This window comes from Odontomachus brunneus, unplaced genomic scaffold (assembly GCF_010583005.1).
Source record: "Odontomachus brunneus isolate Ranch 3 - 2012 unplaced genomic scaffold, Obru_v1 Obru_scaffold_009, whole genome shotgun sequence".
Classification (NCBI taxonomy): domain Eukaryota; kingdom Metazoa; phylum Arthropoda; class Insecta; order Hymenoptera; family Formicidae; genus Odontomachus; species Odontomachus brunneus.
Window position 1 is genome coordinate 2,438,787 of NW_022639459.1, and position 24,800 is coordinate 2,463,586.

The window sequence follows — 24,800 nt, forward strand, 5'->3', positions numbered from 1 at the left end:
ATGCAAATACGCTTTTAAAGTCTTAGTATTGAGAACACCGCGATATCATGCATTTTGCTTGATATAATCGTCTTGAATAGGATTTATTTTGCCTGACTGATTCGTCAGTTATTCCTTTTATGCATAGGTGAGCTCAATTACTCACGCCAATTAACTGCACATACGGTAATGACGGTTAAGAAAGAGAGAGAGAGAGAGAGAGAGAGAGAGAGAGAGAGAGAGAGAGAGAGAGAGAGAGAAACGAAGGTAAAGATACACTGTGTACGTTTAGGCTTGCCCGCGGCGCACAGCAACGAAAATAGTCAACGCCACGTACGTGCTTATGACGGAATCGGCACCAGCTGCGAAAGGTCGTGCCGTAAGTCAGCTCTGTTAACAGGTGATCCGTCACTATCGCCGTTCTAACGGTCTACTTTTCAAGCGAGATGGTCCGCGTGCCATTCAAGGTTGCCTTGCGTCACGGGACCGTAATTTACAGGGAGCGCGCGGCGCCTTCCCATTAATTTCCACATTTTTCACACGGTCGTATCGCGCCTCGCCGCGTTGCACCGAATAAGTGCAAGCGAGACCGTCCGCGGATATACGTATATATTCTGCGGGACCTTCGCCGCGAGACACGCTGACGAAACCGAATTTGCGCTTCGTACTAGATTCGCCCATTATGTATTCATGAGGTGATTCATAATGTGTTACGTTATACATTTTCAACTTGCACCGCGCGTTTATTCTGTAACCTTTTGATTATTTCTTAATGTAACAGAAGATGAGAAAGAAGGAGGATTTATTCCTCGATCTCTGGGCGCCGCGCATCGTCCTCTCGAGGGAGCGAATCTCGACGACAAAAACTCCTTCGACCGAGTTGAAATCAAACTCGTAGATCTCCAGCTTGGCGAATATTTTGTAGGGCGCATAGTTGCGAAATTAATTTACCAAGTTAACTTTAAATAAGTCCTGAAATCAACGTGAAATTCAGGATAATTTGCAATCTCCTCCCCTGCAATTAATAGCACGCTCAAATAAATTGTTATAGCGAACATGATCTAGACATGCTGAAATTAGCTAAGGTGGATAAATGACTAGCAAACTCTGCGATATCGCATACGTTTTGCATTTAATGGATACAGATGGCAGAGAGAGAGAGAGAGAGAGAGAGAGAGAGAGAATTTCTCTCTGAACTATTTGTGAAATATAGCAATTTTAAAAGAATTTAGATTTAAGTAAATATATTACTAATACTCACGCCGAATAAGTGTCTTTTATTTTTCAGATATTTCTTCTCTCATTGTATTGAAATATAATTTCCTCTTTTTGGGTTTTTGCTGAAAATAGAGAGAGAGAGAGGAAGCCGAGATGCTTCCTGTTAAAATATTTTTCAACGGTGACGATACAATTTATGCACTGTGTCGTTCGGGTGACGTTAAAGTTTACAGCGCCGTGCAGCTGTGTGCGAGTGATGTTAGTTGTAGTTTTCGTTATCAAAACACATTTGTACCGATTACAGTATAGTATGCAAAACGTTTGTAACGTAGTAACGCCCGCGCGCGCGCGCGAACGAGTGCGTGGGTGCAAATTATGTACTTAATTTGCACTCGATGTTAATTAGCCATTGACCTTTGTTATCTCGCTCGAAGCTACGTTTTCCAGACCGAAGTTTAATTGGCTTTGCATATAACTCCTTTCATTACGAAGTATCAGGCAGCGGGCGGCTGATTATTCGCGCGATAACGCAACCTAGTCGTCCCGCCGTTTCGCTGCCACTTTCGTATGTGTGCGCCGACGCGCTTTTTACGCGCGTCCACTTCCATCGCACCTGATACCTTGGCGATGATGGAGTGTCATTTTGCCTACGCTCGGCTGCGGGATGACGGCGCGTCTTCGTGGCTGAAACAATCTCGACTGCGGACGCGGGACATGGCGAGCGGGATGAGACATTTCGTACAACCCAGTTATCCATGTCAGACATAGGTCGTCTTCCGAAATGCGCTGAAAGCACCGACAGTACTATTCTTGCGCCCCGAAATTGTTTTTAGAGTGATGCAAGGGAATAGTTATACCATCTTTTTAACGAAAGTAGGTCCTAAGAAATTGCTGACTTCCGGCTGATTCCGCACATAATCCCAAGGTAATGCAAATTTAGTATATGGCGACTTGGGCTTTAAATTAAAAAGTAAGAATTATATGAGAAAATAAGAGGACAGAAAAACCTATTGAAATATATATTAAAATATATATTAAAAATATATATATGAAATGTATATTAATTAATGGAAATTAAAGTAATATTTATTAAGTACGTTTCTATTGTCAGATATAATTATCAAAAAATATTATCAAGTTACAATTATTAACTTCTACAACTGTTAAAAAAAACAAAGAATGAAAGAAAGTTATTAAAATCATCACAAGTTATCATAAACTTAAAACTTTAATGATATTTAATTTATATTATAGCAATTTATATTATAACAATTATATTTTCAAAATTTCAGAAAATATAAAAAAGATGAGCTAAATTAAAAAATTGATATTACTATAAGGTTTACTATAAATACAAATTTATTTTCACACTGTCTTTATTTTAACTGTCTTCACTTTTTTAGTAGGTTATTTATTTGTAAGTTGATTATTCGTTCACGTTGTCTGCTAACACTGCGTGGTACTAAAAAATGCGTTCCGATTTTCCATATTGTCTACTGACAACTTCGGAGAACACGTCGATTTTAGCAGCACGTACTGTCAGCGCGTTTCAGAAGACAGCCATAACTTGAGATACGCGCGAACCGAGCCGCGCTGGCGATCCGCGCAACGTTTATCTAATGTAACGTCACTGCCATGGGAATCCGCAAAATCATTTGCCCGTCGAATAACTCCCCGCGCGAGCAGCAGGTTAGCAGAGACAAGAGCCGGCGCGTTGCGAAAGCCACGCAACTATAAATCGCGAAACGATGATCGCACGTAGACCGCGTACGAATTTATGTAACCTCCTCCGACGCGAACAATTTGAAATGACTAATTATAGTAATGAGGGGAAAGGGAAAGGCAATATGTAGTAACGCGTGTGTGCGCTCGTCACGCGGGGTTTGAGTAACCCGCGTGACGTATAGTGAATAGAGACAACATTATTCTTGCAAAGGTGTTTCCTTTATTTCGCGCATAAAATATACATAATGGCATCCCACGTAGGAGTCTCAAACCATTGTTATAAAAAATATAGGTATATGTATATATAATTATGTCATGCGTTGCTTAACTATATGTGACAATGATACGCTCTTCGGAAGTAATCGGATTCTCACCGTTTATTCTTCAATCGCACAAGCAATTACAATAGTGCACGCTTTCCTTTCGTGGACGAAATTTTATCAGAATAGATCACGCTACTTTCGCCAGAAGGGCATGTCCGATGTACTCCACGTCTTGTGGTTGCCCGTAATGTTCTTACGAGAACATATATCTCCGTCGTGGAAATTTTCATATCCTATGATTCGTTCATAAATTACTTCCTAAGGAATACTATTGTAATCTTACAAGTATACTTGCAGTTCTCTCTCGAATTATACTAACGAAGTACGTCACATAAATCGTTAAAAATGTCATTGTACATGCTTTACCATTGGCAGTATTTTGCGCTTAATAGGCTTTACGCGATGAATGATTGCTTTAAAATTGCGTGTAATTATGACACTTTGTGTAAGACAGAGTTGCCTTAAAACATATAATATTTGATTATACTTTCACGCATGTGTTTAGGTTCAGTTAACAATTCTAATTGTAAAGGAATTCGTGTATCGATGACATCCGCATGACGGCTGATTTGTCTCTTTTGATAGTAAACTCGTAATGGTAACGATCATGTTTTTATTAAAGCTGAATAAATAAATACGTCGCGTTGTAATACCTACAAACTGTATGTATTCCATCAACACTCATCTGCTAATTTCGATAATAGTGTTCATGATTATTACATTGGAAACTAATAGTATTATTGCTGATACTAATAAGAGTCTTTTCACTGTTTTGCACAGATGACAATTTTATAAAGACAAATTTCAAAGTAACGTTCAATTGTGTATATATATGCAGTTGTGTATATAATAATTGATAAAAATCGAAAGTATTTAACACATTAACATTTTTTGATTTCGCTATAATTAATTGAATTAAATTGAATGTTGAAGAATACATTCAGCGTACATATCTTAATATTATTTACTCGTACTTCCATCATAAGGTTTCCGTCAAGTTTATCGTATTTGTTTCTAAAATACGATGTAATATAAAGATTTAAAGTGAATTAAAGTATAATATAAAAATACATTCGTAATTAAATAAAAAAAATATATATATAAACAGAAAAAAACCGTTGTAATTTGTTTTTTTGTTTAAAATAGTACTTTATATTTTCCTGGCGTGAAAAATGGATGAAACAGATAATCGTAACAATCTAAACTTTTAATTAGATACGCAGAAACCTCAGGATGAGTAAACGCGCAAGCAGAATAATTGAAATCTCTACACGTAGAAGTGAATGCAATACGGATAACCGATATCACTTAGATTACACAGGTAAAGAGGCTCGTATTTACACGTGTCATCCAGCATTAACAACGGTGGGAGTCGTCGTTAGATACCGGCTGGAGCGCTTAGATTCATGATTATCCAGCTCTCGGCGGCAAGTACTCACGATCTGGTTTCGAAGGACCCTGCGGCGGGAACGGTAAGCCCGTCTGGGGTTTTCCTGGTATACCTCCTGGTCCGGACGGTCCACTGGGTCCACTAGGTCCACTAGGTCCACTGGGAAACGATGGGCCGCTTGGTCTACCGTTGGCAGGATATCCCCCTGATCCATTAGGTCCTTGCGGTCGACCACCAGGACTTGGATAGCCACCTGGACCTCCCTGTGGTCCTGCTGGTCCTTGAGGTTGACCTGGATATCCTGGAGCTGGTCCGCTGGGTCCTGGATAACCGCTTGGACTACTAGGTCCTTGAGGTCTCGACGGTCCAGATGGTCCCTGAGGTCTTCCAGGATATCCAGGGCCACTAGGTCCTTGAGGTCCTTGAGGTCCTGATGGAGGACTTAAATATCCGGGTCCTGGCCTACTAGGGCCAGATGGACCTTGTGGTCCTGGACCAGGATAACCTGGACCTTGTGGTCCTGGACCAGGATAACCTGGACCAGATGGACCTCCTGGTCGTCCTGGGAATCCACCTGGGCCGCTTGGTATTCCGCCTGATGGTCCTTGAGGTCCTCCTGGATACCCGCTTGGTCCGGAAGGACGTTGAGGTCCTTGAGGTCCTCCTGGATACCCGCTTGGTCCGGAAGGACCTTGAGGTCCTTGAGGTCCTCTTGGATACCCGCTTGGTCCGGAAGGACCTTGAGGTCCTTGAGGATATCCACCTGGTCCTGATGGGCCTTGAGGTCCTCCTGGATAACCAGGACGTTGAGGACCTTCTGGATAGCCTGGACCGCCCGGACGTTGTGGGCCTCCTGGGTATCCTGGACCACCTGGACCACTGGGACCACCTGGAACACTTGGACCACCTGGACCACTTGGACCACCTGGACCTCTTGGGCCTCCTGGGCCACCTGGATATGTACCAGGTACAGAAGGACCTAATGGTCCTCCAATTTCAGGAAATCCTTGACCTGGTGCTCCCATTATAGTATAATCGTACAGATTTTCATTCAAGTAGTAGAAGCTTTGCGCGGAATTGCAATCGAATTGATTCCACCAAACACAGACAAAGAATTGTTGATGGAAGATCGTCCCGTTTGGACAAAGGAAGTCGTAGGTCTTATTGTTAGCACATATGTGAAAAACTTGGCACTGAGTTTCCACGTCGGCGTAATAACCGGGGAATTGTTGGGCATCGCAACGAAAACTGGTCTCCGGAATGTCACTATATATAGGATAGTCGCGACCAGGTTCTCCTGGAATAGCGGAATAATCGCCTTCGTCGTATGTTCCTTCATCACCATGATATTCTCCGGTATCTTCGGGTCCATGTCCTCCGGGTCCTCCAGGACCTCTGGGCCCTCCAGGTCCTCCAGGTCCTCCAGGTCCTATCGGACCTGGTCCACTTGGAAAACCGCCTGGTCCTTGTGGACCTTGTCCACTTGGGTATCCTCCTGGTGCTTGTGGTCCTGGTGCACTTGGAAACCCTCCTGGCCCTTGTGGTCTCGGACCACTTGGATAGCCTCCTGGTCTTTGTGTTCCTGGACCACCTGGATAGCCTCCTGGTCCTTGTGCTCCCGGACCACCTGGGTAACCCCCTGGTCCTTGTGGTCCCGGGCCACTTGGGTAACCCCCTGGTCCTTGTGGTCCTGGGCCACTTGGGTAACCTCCTGGTCCTTGTGGTCCCGGAGCACCCGGGTACCCTCCAGGTCCTTGTGATCCTGGGCCACTTGGATAGCCAGGACCTCCTGGCCTTTGAGTCCCTGGTCCTTGTGGTCCTGGACCACTAGGATAGCCTCCTGGTCTTTGCGCTCCCGGTCCAGTTGGATAACCGCCTGGTCCTTGAGCTCCTATGTACAAAGGAAAAATTTTTTTTGGATTCAATAAATTTTGTTGAATTTGAATACATTTAATCATTGGAGTGACCCAAACTAATTTTTCAATCAATAAATATGATTGTCTTATTTTTCAATAAATAATTTCATTCCTTAAAAAGAAAATTAAAAGAAAATTGTGTATAAAAGAAAATTGTGTTACTTGATATTTTTATATCATTAAAAAATCTAGATGATTCTGTTCAAATGAGTTTAAGAAACTCGATATTACATTTTTTATATCACAAGCATTTTTTAACTTTATACATGCTTTTTCTCATAGTTTCTTCTATTTATATATACAATTATCCATTCGATTTCAATGATTAAACAGGAACTAGTAAAGAGCTTTGACAATATTTGTGTAGCTTATATTTATAATATATTTCTTATATCTTTGTCAGAATATTAAATTTAAAAAAGTTTTATTCTCTATGTGAGTTTTATATACCCGGTCCACTTGGATAGCCTCCTGGCCCTTGAGTACCTGGTCTAGTACTAGGGTAACCGCCGGTAGGTGTTCCACCTGGGCCTTGCTGACCTCCAGGACCTTGAGGGCCGCTTGGTCCTCCTGGTCCTGGATATCCACCTGGTCCTTGAGGACCTGCACCACCGCCAGGTCTCTGAGCACCTCCTGGATAACCACTGCCTGGCCCTCCACTAGGATATCCAGTTCCCGGGCCACCAGGCTTCTGTCCCGCACCGGGATAACCTCCAGGAGCCTGTCCACCTGGATATCCTCCGCTTGGCCCTTGACTACCTGGAAAACCACCTGGTCTTTGGCCACCAGGCCGGCTACCAGGATATCCACCACCTGTTGGTTCACCGCTCGGAAATGGAATTGAGGGTCTCCCGCTTGGATATCCACCAGAAGGTCCTTGGCCTGATGGAAATCCTCCGGGTTGCTGCCCACCTGGTTGAATGCCTCCTGGACGCCCGCCTGGAAAGCCCGATGGCCCTGGTCCGCCAGATGGATAACCACCAGGTTTTCCCGGTCCGCCAGGTCCGCCAGGTTGTTCACCAGGACCGCCTGGTACTCCGGGACCACCAGGTGTACCGCCAGATGGATATCCACCGGGTGTACTTGGAAATCCTCCAGGACCGGGACCTCCACCCGGACCACCTGGTATAAGAGGAGTTGGTGGTCTAGGATAATTATATCCCTCGTCAGCCTGCAAGGTCAAATAAGATATTTACAGAGCGCTCGATAAAAATATGAGTTTCGCTTGTCATTAATTCTATAGAACTTTTCTTTAACAACAACATAATTCATGACTTTATTGTCAAGATTTTATTGTCATTGGTATTTCAATTCTAAGCAGTCTACGCGATATTAATGATACAAATAATATTTAATTGATTCAGCATTGTGTACATTCTACTTCGTATATAGTTATAGTGTATTTGGTACCGTGTAACGTTGTACCATCCGTTGGGATCGCGATACCCTTGAACGATTAATTATATCAGATTTATGGATTCCGACATCGCTGAAATCGTGCTCGTGGAAATGTCCGAAGGAGCGTCTTCGTACTCTCGATCATTGTGATCGTGCGGGTTACAACAGTACAGTCACGACCGATTAATATGAGAGTGCTTAAACTTGCGCAACCGAAAACGCTATTTTGCAAGGCGGCAAAGAGGGAGTAAGCGTATTTGGTCGCAAAAAATTAAATTAACTGCACCGTGTTGATTTATGCGGGCTAACATGCTGCTTCTCCATAAGAATGATCAGAAAGCGAGGAAACGAAATCGAGAGTGAACAGTCTAAATTCATAAATTCAATAAGTTGTTAGATTTACAAGAGATGTGAATTTTTATAAAAGTACTGTCAAGATCTTTGTAAAAATATTGTAAAAACGTTGTAAATTTTTTTTCTTAAGCCTCCATTTTCTAATAATATAATAAGAGTGTTTAAAATGGGAATCACTTACCAAAGCTGTACGAGCGACAGCCAGCAAAACTGAAACAAGTGCAAACAAGTGCGATGTTATTTTCAGACATGTACCGCGGTGAATTATTTAGCACGGTCACAACGGACATCTCATTAAAATTCTATCACACAGAGAGATTTTTTTACCGCGATAACGATTATACCAAGTGCCAAAGGCTTAATGCCTGCCTACGCAGCCGTCGCCAGCAAACGCCGCAATTCGTCGCGATGACGGGAGGTTGCGTGCGAGTCTCACAGAAGAGAAATGTGTCTTGAAAAATCTCTGACATAACTTCCCGTCTAATTAATTAAGGAGCATTGTCGAGCGCGCTTAGAGCGTAGGCGCGAAGAAGCTAGGAGTTCTTCGCACGCTTGGCCGTACGTAAATCGCATCAAAAAGCGTAAATGAAGAGAGACAAGGATGTAGGGAAGGGTCGCGCGCGAGCGCGCGAGGGAGAGAGAGAAAGGGAGGCGAGCACAGCACGAACGTGCTTCAGGAGTGCGTGGTGTGTTACACGAGAATTGTAGAGACTCCCGTGCGCGTTTTCGCAATAACATCGTCGTGCTGGTCCGCGAATCACGCAAGCTACTTGTTAAGCAGATACAGAAGTCTGGTTCCTGGGCATGCGAGAAGATCCAGATTGCGATCTCAAGCTCTGTGGAAGTTTGGCAAATACTTGTCAAATGTAATATATTTCAAGGCGTGACTTGGCCCTCAAATAAGAAACTATCTTTCGCGTTGATTGCATGTGATGATCATGGAAAAGAAAACCTTGCATTCAAGTGTTCTCCGTACTTTCTGGGTCATCAATAAACTTTCTTTATAAAAAAGTGAGTTCCGCTTTGGGGAACTCATTTTTTAATTTTTACAAATAAATGTCAGAATGTTGTAATCTCTTGGGCAACATGCTAACGTCACGTCTGGGATTATTGAAAACGGCTTCAGTAAATGACGTGGAAATGATGTGAAATGATATGAAAGGAAGTGGCGGGATGAATTATAAAAATCTTGATTGGTTTTTCCTGTTATCGCGAAGAATATAATGCGCAGCGAATAAATGCAATTATCGAACGAGTCGGGCATTGATACTTCCAGAGCCGATTTGACGTTGATAAATTAAGATTTAATGGTGATTTTACTCTTCGACGTGGATTAATGAGTGTAACTTAGCAAATACGATTGACACGACCTCCGCGCTTTAAATAATACCGCATGGTGTGTCACAGAAGTAATTCAGATAAATTTGTATCTATTTTGCGCTATTGCGCCTATTTTTTATTTTCCATTTTTTACTAAACATACATTCAGCGGTATGAGTTGAGGCAGCCGTTTATGAATGAGTTTATGAAAACAACTTAGATAATTTCAATAATTCTTCACTTATCGCCTTAGTTTTATCTCAGGACATCGGACTATTCAACGTTCAAGAGATTAATCGAAAGATGGACACCTACACTGGAAAACTCACTTAATTGAATTAACCAAAATTTTGTTAAAATAAGGTGGAACAAATGTTTTGGTTGTGAGAACCAATATTTGGTATTTTAACCCAAAAGTTTGATTCTTTGAAGCAAAAATGAAACAGGTTTAGTTTCAGAGAATCAAATCTTTGATAGAAAGAACGAAATTTTGGCCCTCACAACCGAAATATTTGTTCGATCCTATTTTAACCAAATTTTGGTTAATCCAACTAAATGAATTTTTTAGTGTACAGCATTGTTGATGACTTTTTTCAATATTTATCGCAAAGTTGTGAGTACCGAATTTTGTAACGACCTTTCGACAGACTACGTAATTGAATCGTCAATTGCAACTATGAGGAAAATATTTTAGTAAAAATTATCATAAAATTTTTGTAATCTTTAACCGTACAGAGAATTATGAGTGAATATATATATTTATCTAAAATATATTGAACATGTTTAAAATAATTGTATATTTGTTTAAAAATACTACATTTGACTTTTTACTACACAAAATTAAATATTTTTATATCCTATGCTAGGATAGATCATCAAATTTGTCGTTTTTATTGTTTCTGTAATTTAAATTTCAGCGTATTTTCAGCTGATTTTGCAAAAAATTTAGTAGTTAGTAAAAAGAAATATAATTCTAACACAATTTTTATTACATTCTTTTCCCTTTGTGTGACAGAAAAAGGAGAACTATTTGCATGTTCATCGATATCGCGTGCAAGCAACGTCCAGCCAAAAAGGCTGGAAGTAATTTCAATTTAACCGACACTCTTTTTTTTCACACGTTCTCTCTTCCGCCAATAATTTCCATACCACACACACAATTTGACTGAAAGGCTATTTCAAGTAACAATATCTCGCCGTGCCATTATCCCTACATCTTCCTATTACCTCGGTTGATAGCCTCGGTTTTGGTTACCTCGAAACAATAGGACGGAGATCAAGATGCGGCCGAGCCTCGCGTGATCTACGAAGATAATCCGAGCACGGTACTCGATGCATCGTTCGAGAAGATCTTTGACCGTTACGTGGTTACACTAGCATTGCATGATCGCGTCAGAGTATTGACGTAACTCGCCCGAAGGGAAGCTGCGGCGGAAACGGCTTAACCCTGCTTCGACCGTTTCTGCGAATTTCAGCGAAACTTTTTCACTTGCCGTCCCACTCTGAAGAAAAAATTGCGTTCGGCGTCATCGGCGTTCTAATTATTCCTTTGCGAAAGATGTCCACGGCTTTTTCCACGCAGTTGTTACGATCCAATTAAGATAAACGGAGCAGACTTACGAGCCGTTGAATATTCAGAATTTGACTGAGAGTGAGAAAAGTGTTTGACCTATTTCCGAATTAATTCCATTATCCCTCTCGTTTATCCGAGAGCCCGCTTTCCCCATACGTTCGCGATCTCTGGTGGTGGTTTGCCCGTTTTGAAGATTCACGAGAAAAAGGAAGCCGATAGCAGTTGCGCTAACACGGCACGCTGCATACACTTGACCTTTATTTTAAGTACGGATGATCGTAAGCGTAAAGGGTGACCCCGTAATACGTAAAAGTGCGCTGGAACAATACCGACCGGCCGCGGCGTGGCGCGCTCGCTTATCTCGAATTCGTTTTAATTAGAGGATGTTACGAAAAAAATGTCGTAGACCTTGCGCGAAGATTCCATCGGAATTTGAAACCCGTCTGGCGCATTACGTCGCGATTGAGGTGTTGAAAGTGCCACATGAGTTCCACGAGTTGTTAATTTCACTTGATCTTGTTTCTTAAAAAAAAGGGGGGAATTTACGATAAAAATCTAACCTTTGTGCACGTATTGGCTATTATATTCAAATGCTTTAATCAATTATGAGTCGATGAGCATTTTTTCGATAGACATTGTTCTCTCAATTTTTATACGCGAGGTGAGGTGGCAATGATCCTGCGAGAAGAGAGATATGAATTCTTCCTTGTCACCGGGATATCTAATGTTCATCTGAGAAATCGCCTCAGAGCATGTCTCTACATTGTCATGTCCGCGACGCGGCTTCTTCTCCTCCTTCTGTCGCGTTTCTTTCTTTCGTTCTTTCAAATAATCTCCAATTACCACACACGCAGGCAGCGCTGCGAGCGCAGTGTCGCAGAATGCCACATTGATTACGTGGCGTGTAATGGGTGAGAACTTATACGGCGCACGATAATACGACGAAGAACGGTAGGTAAAGTTGGCAATGGGATTGCTCAACAATTGCTTGGGGACATTTCATCTTCTTCGATTATCGAGACGAAGGTTATACTTGACGCCGGGACACGTCACAGACTGCGAACTTTCTTTTCCTATCCTCGACACTGCAATCTCCGCTAATCTTTCTGTTTTCTCCGGGGGGGGGAAAACCGACGGACACCGCCGCACGTTTTCTTGCGTCGCTCTTTTTTCTTTCGCCGGCGCTTCCTATGTGCTTACCCGATGCAGATGTTAATGCAATAACTCGATTACCACATTGGATGATTATATGAGATGAAGCCGTGCCGCGGGATGAATATCTCAATCAATATCAGTTAGGTCTTACCGATCCAGAGCAAGCGTGGCCGCATGTTTGCTGGCGCGAGCACCCTCAAAAGAGTGGACGAGTCTGAAAAGAGTAACGCGACCGTCGATAGATTATTTGCTCCACTGTGCACAATGTGCGATAGTGAGCATATTATATTCTTAGGTCTGATGATTTGCGAAACATGTGCACGAGATAACGATTGTTATTCTACGGAAGTGCGTTTTTGTCTGGAAGGAAGGAAACATGCATTCTCGTACGCTGTCAAGTTCTGTGTGCAAATTAAACGCATGTCAAGCTCGAGACGAAGACGCATAGTTGATGAGTTCTATTTGATCGAAAGTTAGTAATGAAATTAATAATATAGTTTACGAATATTGCTTTTTGCGCAGAATACTGAGATGACGATATCTCGCTCGTAAAAATTTAATTAAACCGTCGATATTGGGTCTTGCGACCGTGGACATGTAAGAATATTGCAATGTATTAACGTCGTAATTCCGAAAAGGGAGAATTTTGCCGGACCGTGTTTCCCATGTTTCGCAGTTACGTAACATCCCAAATATCGATTGTTACTTGATTACTCGCGTGTTCTCGCGTAGCTCACGCCGCCCATTTCCGTACAGTATACACCCGCCGGTGATGTATTAATCATATTTACAAGATACAGAAAATGGAACTTCGAGGTACGCTCGGATGGAACTCACTGACCGTATTACTTCAAAACACTGCGATCGTTCCTCGATCGAACCCCCCGTACGCGTTGCGCAGCGGACTTCGGAACCTTCGTGGAGTCATTCGCGCGTGTTATCGGTGCCACACGTTGATGATGCACACAGAGAAAGGAAGAAAAAAAAGCAATAAGGAACATAACGTCCCTGGGACGCGCGCGCGCGCGTACGAGAGAGAGAGAAAGAAATAGACAGACAGAAAAAAATAGACAGAGAGAGAGCACTGGTTCGAAAAAGGGGTTCAATCGGTACGATAAGACGCGAGAACTCGCAACGAGCGGGCAAAAGCGCGATCATGGTGTCTTAGGGGGATGAAGTGGTGTCGTGGACTCACCCGACCGATCCGTACGTACAAAACACACCGCAGTGCAGGTAAGTCAGGACAGTGACTGATGGTGGAAGTAACTTCGTCGGCATATATATCCTTGGATAGCACCCCGAGTGCTGATACGCCCCCACCAGGGATGCTCGCGCTCATCCTTCGACCTCCTCCAGATCGAGCCCCCTTTTTTCCTCTGTTCCTCGGGATGCTAGGTGGGGAAGCACGCGAAACCGCGAATAGCGATGGGATTGATCCTTTCGCGCGGATCGTCCGCACACCTGGAAAACGTGGGAGAGACGAGGACGGTGCCTTCGCGCTGACCCCTTCCGTCCGTCAAAGCGAGAAGGAAATTTCGTGTCACTCTTGTGACGAAAGAATAATACATACACATAAATCTAAGACACGATATTTTTTATTTTTTTTTCACTAATAACGTATTCATGTGACAAATCTTATTGGAATTTCGTGTCTCGTAGTTGAAAATAATTTGTATTAACGTGATAACGTGATTTTTATCAACGCACGATTTGGAGTATATTATATATAAATATATGTATTTTGGTTATATATATATATATATATATATATATATATATATATATATATATATGCAACTCTCTTTCTCTCTTCACTGTATACGGTATGCATGGACCGTCTAAAAGTAAGAGTGTGCCGGGTGACCCGAGCCTCGTCTCTCGACCCGCCATTAAGTAATTACTTAAAGTAAATATCGGCAGGTTGGGTCCGAAATAGCGGGGACGGATCTAGCGCGAGCCCATCACTACCCATAAGCGGTGCGCCATCCGTGGAACGACCTCACGACGACGTAAGTGACCCGCTGCGGGGCCGAAGGGGGCCTCCTTCAGAGGGGGGGCCCTGACGGGGGATCTCGCGGAGATGAGCAGCTCGTGGGAGGCCGGGGTTAGTGAAAGTGAAATACTGCAAGTAGAGTAACGTCTACCGGAGTGCTGTGTATTTCGCGTTACTCTAGCCGACGATGAGGATCGTCGGGATGCAGAGGCAGAAAAGATCGCGAGGAGATCTCTCGTGAAGATGTCTGCGCCCGTAGTTGGCTAAAAGGAGGAAAAGAGAGACGTTACTGTCGATCCATTTTTCCCAGCCGATCGGGACTTGTTCAACAATCGGGCCAATTTTCATGAATATATTCTGATGAATATTACTATAAAAAACAAAATAATCGTAGAACGAAAATATGCTTTTCGTGATAACAAATGCATATTCACTATTATTTTAAGAAAATTTGTAGTGATTCCGAATACGATGCGAATGCAAAAGATAATTTTTATCTGGAAGCAAATTTTTGTGGGGAATTATCCTTCTGATAACAGGAAATTTGCGAATTTATATAATCACGTTCGAGACTAGATTGCACCGCGCGTAAAGAAAGCGATTACAGAAGCAATTTTGTTTGTACAGCTGCGGGTAGGTTTCTACGTCTGAACTTTCCTGATCATAGAGAGAAAGAGAGATGTGGTCCCTAATAAATTATACATGATATCAGAAAAGCTGTAGGAAATAATAATAGCCCGCGGTATAGAAGAGGTCGCAAACGCTCTTGCAACGCGAACTCATTCGCTTTGTTTTCTATTCGATATGTCGAGGCTATCCGAAGTCATTAGTAGGGCAGTGGAATAAATCACGACTCTATTATACTTTGATAGAGAAGAGCGGGCCGAATTGAATGGCAACTTTAGGTAGGTTGAGAGAACGCTATCTTGCAAATGAGGAAAAATAGACCGAACTAAACAAATCTCGCGATATTAATGGATTTATGGATATTATGGATTTATATGTATATTTATATGCATATATATTATATATATTTGTATGTATGTGTTAAGAAAATATAATTTAGTAAATATAAAATTGAATTTATACTTACATTTGATATGTCTCTAAAAATATAATTTAATAAATAATATAATTATTAAATATGTGGTCTGAGATATATATAACTTAGTAAATATAAAATATAATTTAATTTACACTTACATTTTTTTTAATTACTGGCTAATTTCTCCTAAAAATATAATTGTTTTAATCTGTTGTTTATTTAAGTTATTCTAGTTGCATACCCGACTAATAATTTCGTTTCCAAGAAGCGTTTTGGATCGATGCCCGTTCCGATCAATCTTACCGTCAGCGTATTTTCGGAGATGTTACGTATACTATCAATCAATTTTCCGCATGACCTACCTAGGATGACGCAGCGCTACGCCGTCAAAAGGCAGCTACTTCTCCTTTGCTCGCCTAGTTTCAGATTCATAATCGACCTGCATCGTCGCGTAATCATCATCGGACACGTAGTGACACGGCGTGTCTTCGCACGTCCTCCTCGGGGGCTTTCACCGCAAAGTGCGAGTTACTGCATCGCGTGGGCGACGTAAAGACGGTCGGCGCGTAACTCACTCGTCGGTAAGACAAAAGCGGGCTACTATCGACAACGCTCCGCGTGTGCATCGCGATTATACGTAATCCTGCGGTCCGATTTCTTCTAATCCCGTCGTACAATATCGTTCACGATCGAATGCATGTCCTTCCTCCTCTTTTATGCTGATCCCGCTCAGGACGCAGTAACATTTTTTCCCATCTTTTCTCCTCTTTTATTCTCGACACTGCTCTTCGGTCTCTGCAGGAAATTGCTCCGTGGATGATGATTATTTTACCTCGTTACGTCTAAACCGTCGCAAATCTGCTGTGCGAACCGAGTTATCGACAATGGAAGCCTTGTAACGTGACATACGTGTTGATGTTAGTATAAGCTAGTAGTATGTATCAGGACTAACAAGTCCTGGGGCAAAGATGACACATAAGACAGGCACGCGATCAAAGTAGCTAGTTGCATAGCATAATTATCAACTTACTTCACAGACAAGCCGGATTTCTGTTTGCAAAGCCATAAGGATCTCGGCTGTGAGGCCTTAGGGCGAATATCTTCTTCCTTCTTTCTCTCCTTGACTCAATCTTGGCTGCACTACACCGAGAGGAAAAATATCTCAAAAATAAAAAATATTTATTCGTAGTGTGCATGCCGAAAACATATTTATTCAAATTTAAGTTCTTTTATTTAAATACGATAAGCAATTGCTTCCATCAAAAGCTAAGTTTTAACCCTTTCAAGGCCGAGTATACAATCACGTAAATTTCACTTTGAGTCCTCGCCAAATTTTTTATATTGGCGAAGTAGTGATTCCGTCGATACAATACGATCGATCCATCTTAGATAGTTATATTCTTCGTGCCAACATCGTGAAACAGCGATTTTTCCGCTAAAGGTTGTAAAGCGTTTGCTTAACAGAATCATTGACATTCGAGAGAAATTATAAATTAATTTCACCTACAATTTTTTTTGCACTCGAGGAAATAATCCTGTTTTGAGCAACCGCGTTAGGAAATTCCATATAACGTAAAACCGTTGAGCAAGAACATTATTGCCTCGCTTGAGTTCCGGCTGAAAAGACCCGGCGATGACTGCAACGTTATCGAAATGAATCTCAACACACAAATTTGCGGGAGATCTTTACCTTCGCTTTTATAAGACGGTGTCGATGCGATAGCTTGCAATATCCGTCAATGATCCAACGTCTCTTCCAACACCTATAGAAAGGCATCAACTATAATCGTATTAGCGTCTATTCCATGAGAAAAAGAGAGAGAGAGAGAGAGAGAGAAAGAGAGAGAGATCCATCAGCGATTTAATACGATTGCGATAATCAATCCACACATTGCGAAACAGTTCGCTCCTTTAGAACTAATCGTTAATGAAATCTAGCGGGAGATTGGATGTATTAGAGATCATCTGTTTCATGAATACTTTAAGGATTTTCTCGAAGGCCTCAACGATTATAATAAATATATACAACACCACGAAATGTGAAAAATTCAGCGCAATTATAATAATCCATGGCAGTAGTGTCCAATGCATTCGTCACTCGTCACTGTGACGAATAAGACAACGCACTACGGCGAACGTGGAAATTAATGGAACAATTGTAATCTTATCATTGTTCACCCGCGCAAGTAACGTATATCTTTGAATATGAGACGTTTACACTTTTCGTTAGTACAAAACGCTCATTCCTGATTTCGGGAGTAGGGAAGAACACGAAAGAAAAAATCTTATTTGGTGGACGGTTCGCGTTAATAACGTTACTTCGGCTCTACTGTGGCGCCGTTAATATTAATTTTAAATAGCTCGAGAGGCGCTGTTCGCGCAACGCATTACTTAATCCATTTTATTATGACGCGCGTGGAACACGGGAAAAAGAAATCTATAAGTATGGTTAGCATGGAATTTCTATATAGCGCTCTTCCGAGAGACGACATAATGTGCCTGCGCGATAATTACATCAAATTTGTTCTCACGCGGGCGAGACTTCAATCGCGCTTTCCTCCGCGCCGCGCTTGGTTCCCTCGCGGGATATGCCCGGAATGCGCTTATTGTATTATGTATAACATCGACAACTGTCTCACGATCCGCTCTCAAGTGAGAAGAAACGGTTAAGCCATTTTGTCCCATCGATAAATAATTTCCGTTAATAAGAGGAGAGAAGAAAGAAAAAAGAAGGGAAACATAAGAAACGAAGGTAATGACTCTTGTGGTGGAGAGGCTTACAAAATCCCCAAGTGATTTACCGCAACGAATCAATCACATTAATCCCTGAAAAGATTACAATTACGACATAAGCGTGAGAACTCGGGAATGCCGAGTGTATTCAAATGTTCGTGTGCCATTAAACTTCGTCAAAATCAGGACAAATAAAGCGGAAAGGTCTGAATTATCAACCGGCCGCCTCTTTCTCTCAACAATTGCGTTACATCAGTGGACAGACGGCGGTTCGGGAAGGATAACGAGTCGTCCTTGTCATCTTCGTATACTTTATTCCTCGTTTTATTCTTTTATCATCATGATCGTACTTGTCGGCTTGTTATTCAGTCATAATTAACTATCGATTGGATTTCGTAATAAACAAGGAAGAGAATCGATAATTAGAGTATGAAGTAACGCTATTATTTACTATTGACATGTGCATTATTTACATATATGCGCACGTGTGTTTTACAATATATTTTGATATTTAATTTATGCAGTTTTGCAAGGAGAGAACATTTGCGAGTTGCTAATTAAAAACGCTACGACGTGGGACCGCTCTAGTTGAGAAATTATCGGTTTACTTTACGTCCCATAACTTTAGAAGCTAATATTGCCTCACCGTTTAAGCAAACAATTAACAGTTGGCTTTAGCAGTTTCGCGTCAAGTTAATTGATCTTATGACTTCGATTATCCGCACAGTGTAAATGTGCTTCGCGCATTTCACCGGCCTCTAATTAGGCATTTTTTAAGCCGCTTTCCGATCGCAACAGACGTGTGCAGTGCGCAATTTCCTGCACGTAAGAACGAGAAGCTCGATCAAGGTCGTCCATCCTTCTGCTTGACGTTACTCATGTGTGAATTGCGTACCCGCGCGCTCGCGCGCGAATCGAAAGGCGCACGAATATCGATATCGGGACTTGGTACGATCGGCGTGATATCGCGGGCCAACGAACGTCCGCGTCACGTCTGTAATCGCAGTCTGTTCGAATTCCATGATTAAGACTCCACTTGGGAGCCGTGAGAATATGAGGCGGGGGATGCGCCCACTTTGCGAGTCACGATTGACCTTCGCGCGAACGATCGTGACGGCGGAATCAGCGACCGATCAACGCGAGATGTAGTGGACAGATACTGCATCCAGAAAATTAGAGCTCACGAGCCGCGAGGTGTTCGCCTTTTTTCGCATAGAATCCGGGAAATATCAAAGACGTGGAAACACCGGCCGTATCCATTCGCGCTTGCGTCATCGCTTATTTATCGCACGTTTGTCGATGACGAGAGCGGCAGAAGCTCTCCCTTTCGTCCATAAATCGTGATATTATAAGCTAAAGCTGTCTTTAGTGTAGCCCACCGCTATGTATATACACAGGCACAACGCGAGTGGATAAACGGATTGAAGAGTTCCATCCATTTACATTGAACAAGAAGTCCAATTCGAATAGCGAATTGAGTAATGTTCAAATATTATTTTCGCTTCCTGCTGGCGTCATTTATTTGATGTTAAAACTATCTAGTTTTATTCTTGCAAATAAAACTAAAAGCTTGTAAATTATATATAACAAAGAATTATCTTTATTTTATACTTTGACATCTTAATTTAGTATGCTAGGATTAAAAACGATTCCATAGCAACCATTTGCCATTTTGTTATATGACAGGTTATTAAAATGATTCAGTTATATTTAAACTTATATTTTCAGCAATTATAACTATTTTTAGCGCGTGAATTAAAAATTCTTATTCCACTAGTTTGCAGGTAATTTAAAGTTAAAAATCAGGTGGAGAAATCGCGCGGGATCGGAAATGATCACAGTATGTCAGATTAGGGTTAATTATGCTTATTAAATTTTATCCTGTGTAGTTGATTCTCATAAATATTAATATTATTTTATCAATTATCGTATACTCCAATTATCGATTCCACTCAGTTATTACGGAATGCAATCAATAGGTAATTATGACTTTAGATAATAAGCCTCTCTCGACAAGTACGATCATGATAATTGGTACGGATACCGATATATCTGTTCCAGCAAGCGATTCTGGCAGAACAATGAGAAAAATAGTTCCATCGAATTAATATTCCTTTTTGCAGCAATAGCTTAGTTAAAAGGAAGAATTTGTGACAAATTTTAAACGATTTAAAGTGAAAGACTGACGTTTCAACAGTTTTTATCCTCAAGCATGTTTACTTGTTTGACTGGATACATTATGTAAAACGAGAAAGATTAAAAAACACAGTTCGAATAAGCACGGTTCTACAACTGTTAATTGGAGCGGCAGAATCCTTAGGATTCTGCTGAAGTTTTATGTGGTTACGCAACTCCACCGCGCTTATATTAGACTGTTACTTTCCGTAGGCGTCATAAGAATCCGTTTAAGTGTGAGAATGTTTTCACTCAACGTACACTGTGCACGATTGTCTTTCATAAAGTGAATTTATTATTACAATTTAATGTATAATCACAATACCTTTTGAATATTTATGACATTATATATAGCATGCTGAAAATTGCTCGGCCGTATAGGAATTACGCAGGTAGATAAACGTTTGTCGGTTCCGCAAAGTTGCTCTTGGTTGTTGGTTTGCCAAATTTGGCGTCGGTGATCATATAATTTTCTTCCTGTGAATAAGAATCGCCATGGTTGTTCGCATGCGGCAAAGAGTTAGCGGAAACTTCAGGTGCGCCGTAAACAGGAGCCGACTTCGTGGGTGCCTCGTAAGGAAGGTTCTTGGCGAAATCAGACACTACATTATGTTGAGTCGGGGTGTCGTTCCACCCTTGTTTTGCGTTCTGCTGATTGTACCTGTTCCAAGGTCCGTTATCAACGTTAGAGTTAGCGGAAACTTCAGGTGCGCCGTAAACAGGACGAATTGCGGCTGCCTCATAAGGAAGATTCTTGGCGAAATCAGACACAACGTTATGTCGAGCCGGGGTGTCGTTCCATCCTTGTTTTGCGTTCTGCTGATTGTACCTGTTCCAAGGTCCGTTATCAACGTTAGAGTTAGCGGAAACTTCAGGTGCGCCGTAAACAGGACGAATTGCGGCTGCCTCATAAGGAAGATTCTTGGCGAAATCAGACACAACGTTATGTCGAGCCGGGGTGTCGTTCCATCCTTGTTTTGCGTTCTGCTGATTGTACCTGTTCCAAGGTCCGTTATCAACGTTAGAGTTAGCGGAAACTTCAGGTGCGCCGTAAACAGGACGAATTGCGGCTGCCTCATAAGGAAGATTCTTGGCGAAATCAGACACAACGTTATGTCGAGCCGGGGTGTCGTTCCATCCTTGTTTTGCGTTCTGCTGATTGTACCTGTTCCAAGGTCCGTTATCAACGTTAGATTTAGCGGAAACTTCAGGTGCGCCGTAAACAGGACGAATCGACGTCGCAGGTGCTTGGTAGGGAAGGTTCTTGGCGAAAGTAGACACTGCATTATGTCGAGCCGGGGTGTCGTTCCACCCTTGTTTTGCGTTCTGTTGATTGTACCTGTTCCACTGTCCGTTATCAACGTTAGATTTAGCGGAGACTTCAGGTGCGCCGTAAACAGGACGAATCGACGTCGCAGGTGCCTCGTAGGGAAGATTCTTGGCGAAATCAGACATCACATTATGCCGAGCTGGGGTGCCGTTCCATCCTTGTTTTGCGTTCTGTTGGTTATGATTGTTCCAATGTCCAGCGTTAGATTCACGCAGGTAGCCTCGGGAGAGCTTCTCCTCAGCAGCCAGTTGGATGCGCCTTCGTCATAAAATTTATACGTGTAATAAAATAAACGGTGAAACTGTGCGAAAATTCCAGGCGCGACGATCAATGAGTACTTGAGGCGAAATTTATGACAGGCGGAAAGGTAAAACTGTTACTTCATGTACAGTCGCGGATGAAGGTTTGTATCGTAACTTTCGGGGAGAGTTTATGAGCTCATCTATCTTATCCAGTGGGAGCACTCTCCTATTAGGAAACAGATTTTCCCATTGGAAGATGCAGAGTTCGTAAATTCATCCCAAAAATTGCGGACAACTTTTTCATCTGCGACTGTACGCACAGGAAAAACGGACATTCTTTGGAAGATATCCCTATCTTTGACATGTTAACTTTCAAATGAGATTACATAGCGTCAAGTTACTTTACAAGAATATATTTTATATTCAACAAAGAAAAATCTGTTCTCATTATTTATAAAATAATTTTCACTAATGGAAAGCACAAAATATTGAGAATATGTTTTTAAATGCCGGAAAAAGACATTATTGTTACTAAAATAATTATTTGGTACTGTTTATATGAGACTATCATAATAAATAAAATTATAACATTCTCCTGAAATTCAAGACTTGTAAAATCTTTCTGACGGAATTATATATCGTTGCTTATACATGAAACAATGATTGTTAATTTGAGTGTATTAGTTTGAAGTGGATACTATTTTTTTTCTGTGCGTAAATTAGTGAGACAAATGCGGCGTTCAGGCATGAAAATATTGATTCATCGACTTTTTACGCGCAAGCGTTTAACTTCAGGTCGCAGCCTTCGGGCAAAAACTGAAGGCGAGGGAGACAGGATCCGACTGCTTCGCTGTGCGAACAAAAATGGTTCGCCCGTTTGTAATTCACGGGTCGCGTGACTTTATCGTCCGACTTTGTTATGATGAAATAATTCATCAAGATCACGCGGCTCGTCGGCAGATATTGCCGTAACATTTTTCACGTTTAACCGGCTCGCGCGAAGATAAGAAGACGTCCGATTACGTAATCGCATGCGAATGCCCGCGCGGACGCACAGTAGGTATTTTGAACAATTCGTTACGTAATGCGTGCTCACCTATCAGCTTCCTCCATTGCTTTTGCAACCGCCTCGTTAATGGAGTAGAAACTTTGCGCGCGAGAGCAATCCACGGTGTGCCACCACTCGCAGACCAGTCGTGCCTGATTGAATAACGTGCCGTTCGGACAAAGGAAGGAGTCCTTATGACCGCCACGTTGACAGATATGAAACGCCTGACACTCGGCCTCAGGGTCGGCGTAATAGCCCGGATATTGCTGTTGTTCGCACTCGAAACGCGTTTGCGGAACTTCACGGAAGATCGGATAATCTCTGCCGGCCACGCCAGGTATCTCATCGCCGCTCAATTGATCGTGCGGATTCTGATAGCTGTATCCTTGATCGTAAGGCAGTTGCTCATCTGGACGCAGACTCGGATATCCCGCCTCCGCCTGTATGACAATACGCTTTAGTGTACACACGTACAGAAAAAAATGTCATTCTACTGCTTAGAAAAGCGATTGCACAGTTTATTCTCCTTCTTTTAAAAAACGGTTATCTTTAAAAACCATTATCTTAATAATAATTTTAAAATATATTCGTAATAAAAATTAAAAAAAGGAACTTTATTTTCATGTACTTAAAAGAGAAATTTATTCTCTTTAGAAGAACATTGTAAAACTTTTTTGCAGAAGAGTTTGGTTAATAAGCAAACCAAACTTTTGTTTCAGTTTAATATTATTGATTGAAATGCTAAACTTAGGATTCAATATTTATTTTGAATAAATTTGATGCTCGAAACAAGTAACATTTTCTAAAATACGATGTATTTTTTGTACATATATTATAGAATTACTGTTTTATAAGAAAGCTAAGAAAGCTAAGTTTCTTTTAATGAGAAGTTTGAATTCATGAAAATATTTATTATTTATGGATAATTTATCCTACATTCAAAGATCTTTCTATCTTTCAACCTTTTAATCTATTTTAATTAGGTATTTCTTTAAACATTATGATATTGATAATTTTTAAATTGTGTTAAATTCAATTAAATTTTTCTATAATTTGTTCTTCTTGTTTAATTGCACATTAAAAATAAATAATTAAACTTGTTGACGTTTATTTGATTTTAGCTGGACTTCAATTTCAAACTGGCTTATTAAATTGGTAATAGAATTGTTGTAAAATTTAGCCTTTTGCGAGAAAAACTGATTTGTGATGATCTGAGGTGATCATTATTGAAATTCAGTATATGCTATGATTTATAATGTAATTAAAAAAAGTAATAAATGTATTAATAATTTGGTACATACCATGCAACTCGCAAGAGTGAATGTAAAGACGAGTCCCACTTCGAACATCATGTTTAAGCTCGGATTGGTATCTTCAATCGACAAAGTCGTTTCGAATTGTGTCGAATCAAAAAATGATCCTGGCTTTTATATAGTTCGTCTCGAAATGAGTTCAAACGCACAAGGTTACTTCTCCATTCGAAAAGAATGGAGAAGCGCATCCTTCAATCAAACGATAGGTAGGCCGGCGAAAGTGATCTGTATTTCGGCAATTAAAGATTACGCAACAGAGCGTGAATTTATCTTCCTTGATGTGTAACGGCTGATGATACAATTCCTGACCTCATCCTCCAGAGAGTGTTGAGTGTAAAAAAAATAGTTTCGTAGCCAAGTCAATCATTCCGTAATGACTATTCATGCCAGCCACATGTCATTCTAATTTGTGTGCCGAGTAAGATCTTCATATACTCCTTATATAATTTCTGCATTCTCATTTTCGTGTAACATCTTCTATTCAGTTCAGTTCCATAGCTAAGTTTATGTTGCAATTAAGCTATGTAAGGGATCGAAGAAGTTAGTTTCGAGGATGAAAGTTTCGAGGAC

At 41.4% G+C, this 24,800-nt stretch overlaps 2 protein-coding genes across 2 annotated transcripts; both read right to left on the reverse strand.

Annotated features, from left to right (window-relative positions):
* Nucleotides 1–3,146: 3,146 nt before the first annotated feature.
* On the reverse strand, nt 3,147–13,586 carry LOC116840342 (collagen alpha-1(I) chain-like). Its single transcript, XM_032806940.1, has 5 exons — nt 13,547–13,586; nt 12,503–12,565; nt 8,485–8,513; nt 7,002–7,722; nt 3,147–6,526 (listed from the first exon to the last, which is right to left on the reverse strand). The coding sequence occupies exons 2-5, from the start codon at nt 12,525–12,527 to the stop codon at nt 4,656–4,658; spliced, it is 2,646 nt and encodes an 881-aa protein (XP_032662831.1). The 5' UTR covers nt 12,528–12,565; nt 13,547–13,586; the 3' UTR covers nt 3,147–4,655.
* A 6,200-nt stretch (nt 13,587–19,786) lies between these two features.
* On the reverse strand, nt 19,787–24,308 carry LOC116840357. The gene is made up of 3 exons (XM_032806977.1): nt 24,219–24,308; nt 22,966–23,357; nt 19,787–21,885 (listed from the first exon to the last, which is right to left on the reverse strand). Exons 1-3 carry the CDS (start codon nt 24,267–24,269, stop codon nt 20,682–20,684), a joined length of 1,647 nt encoding a protein of 548 aa, XP_032662868.1. The 5' UTR covers nt 24,270–24,308; the 3' UTR covers nt 19,787–20,681.
* Between the last annotated feature and the right edge of the window lie 492 nt (nt 24,309–24,800).

What these genes read in the sequence shown, in the direction of transcription:
- LOC116840342 (XM_032806940.1), bottom strand. Translation starts at nt 12,527, where the DNA reads ATGCGGCCACGCTTGCTCTGGATCG. An exon ending in CTGTCGCTCGTACAGCTTTG is followed by an intron (nt 7,723 to 8,484) that starts GTAAGTGATTCC and finishes TTGACCTTGCAG; the next exon opens with GCTGACGAGGGATATAATTA. An exon ending in AGGCTATCCAAGTGGACCGG is followed by an intron (nt 6,527 to 7,001) that starts GTATATAAAACT and finishes CTTTGTACATAG; the next exon opens with GAGCTCAAGGACCAGGCGGT.
- LOC116840357 (XM_032806977.1), bottom strand. Translation starts at nt 24,269, where the DNA reads ATGATGTTCGAAGTGGGACTCGTCTTTACATTCACTCTTGCGAGTTGC. An exon ending in TCACTCTTGCGAGTTGCATG is followed by an intron (nt 23,358 to 24,218) that starts GTATGTACCAAA and finishes ATTGTCATACAG; the next exon opens with GCGGAGGCGGGATATCCGAG. An exon ending in GCAATGGAGGAAGCTGATAG is followed by an intron (nt 21,886 to 22,965) that starts GTGAGCACGCAT and finishes TTTATGACGAAG; the next exon opens with GCGCATCCAACTGGCTGCTG.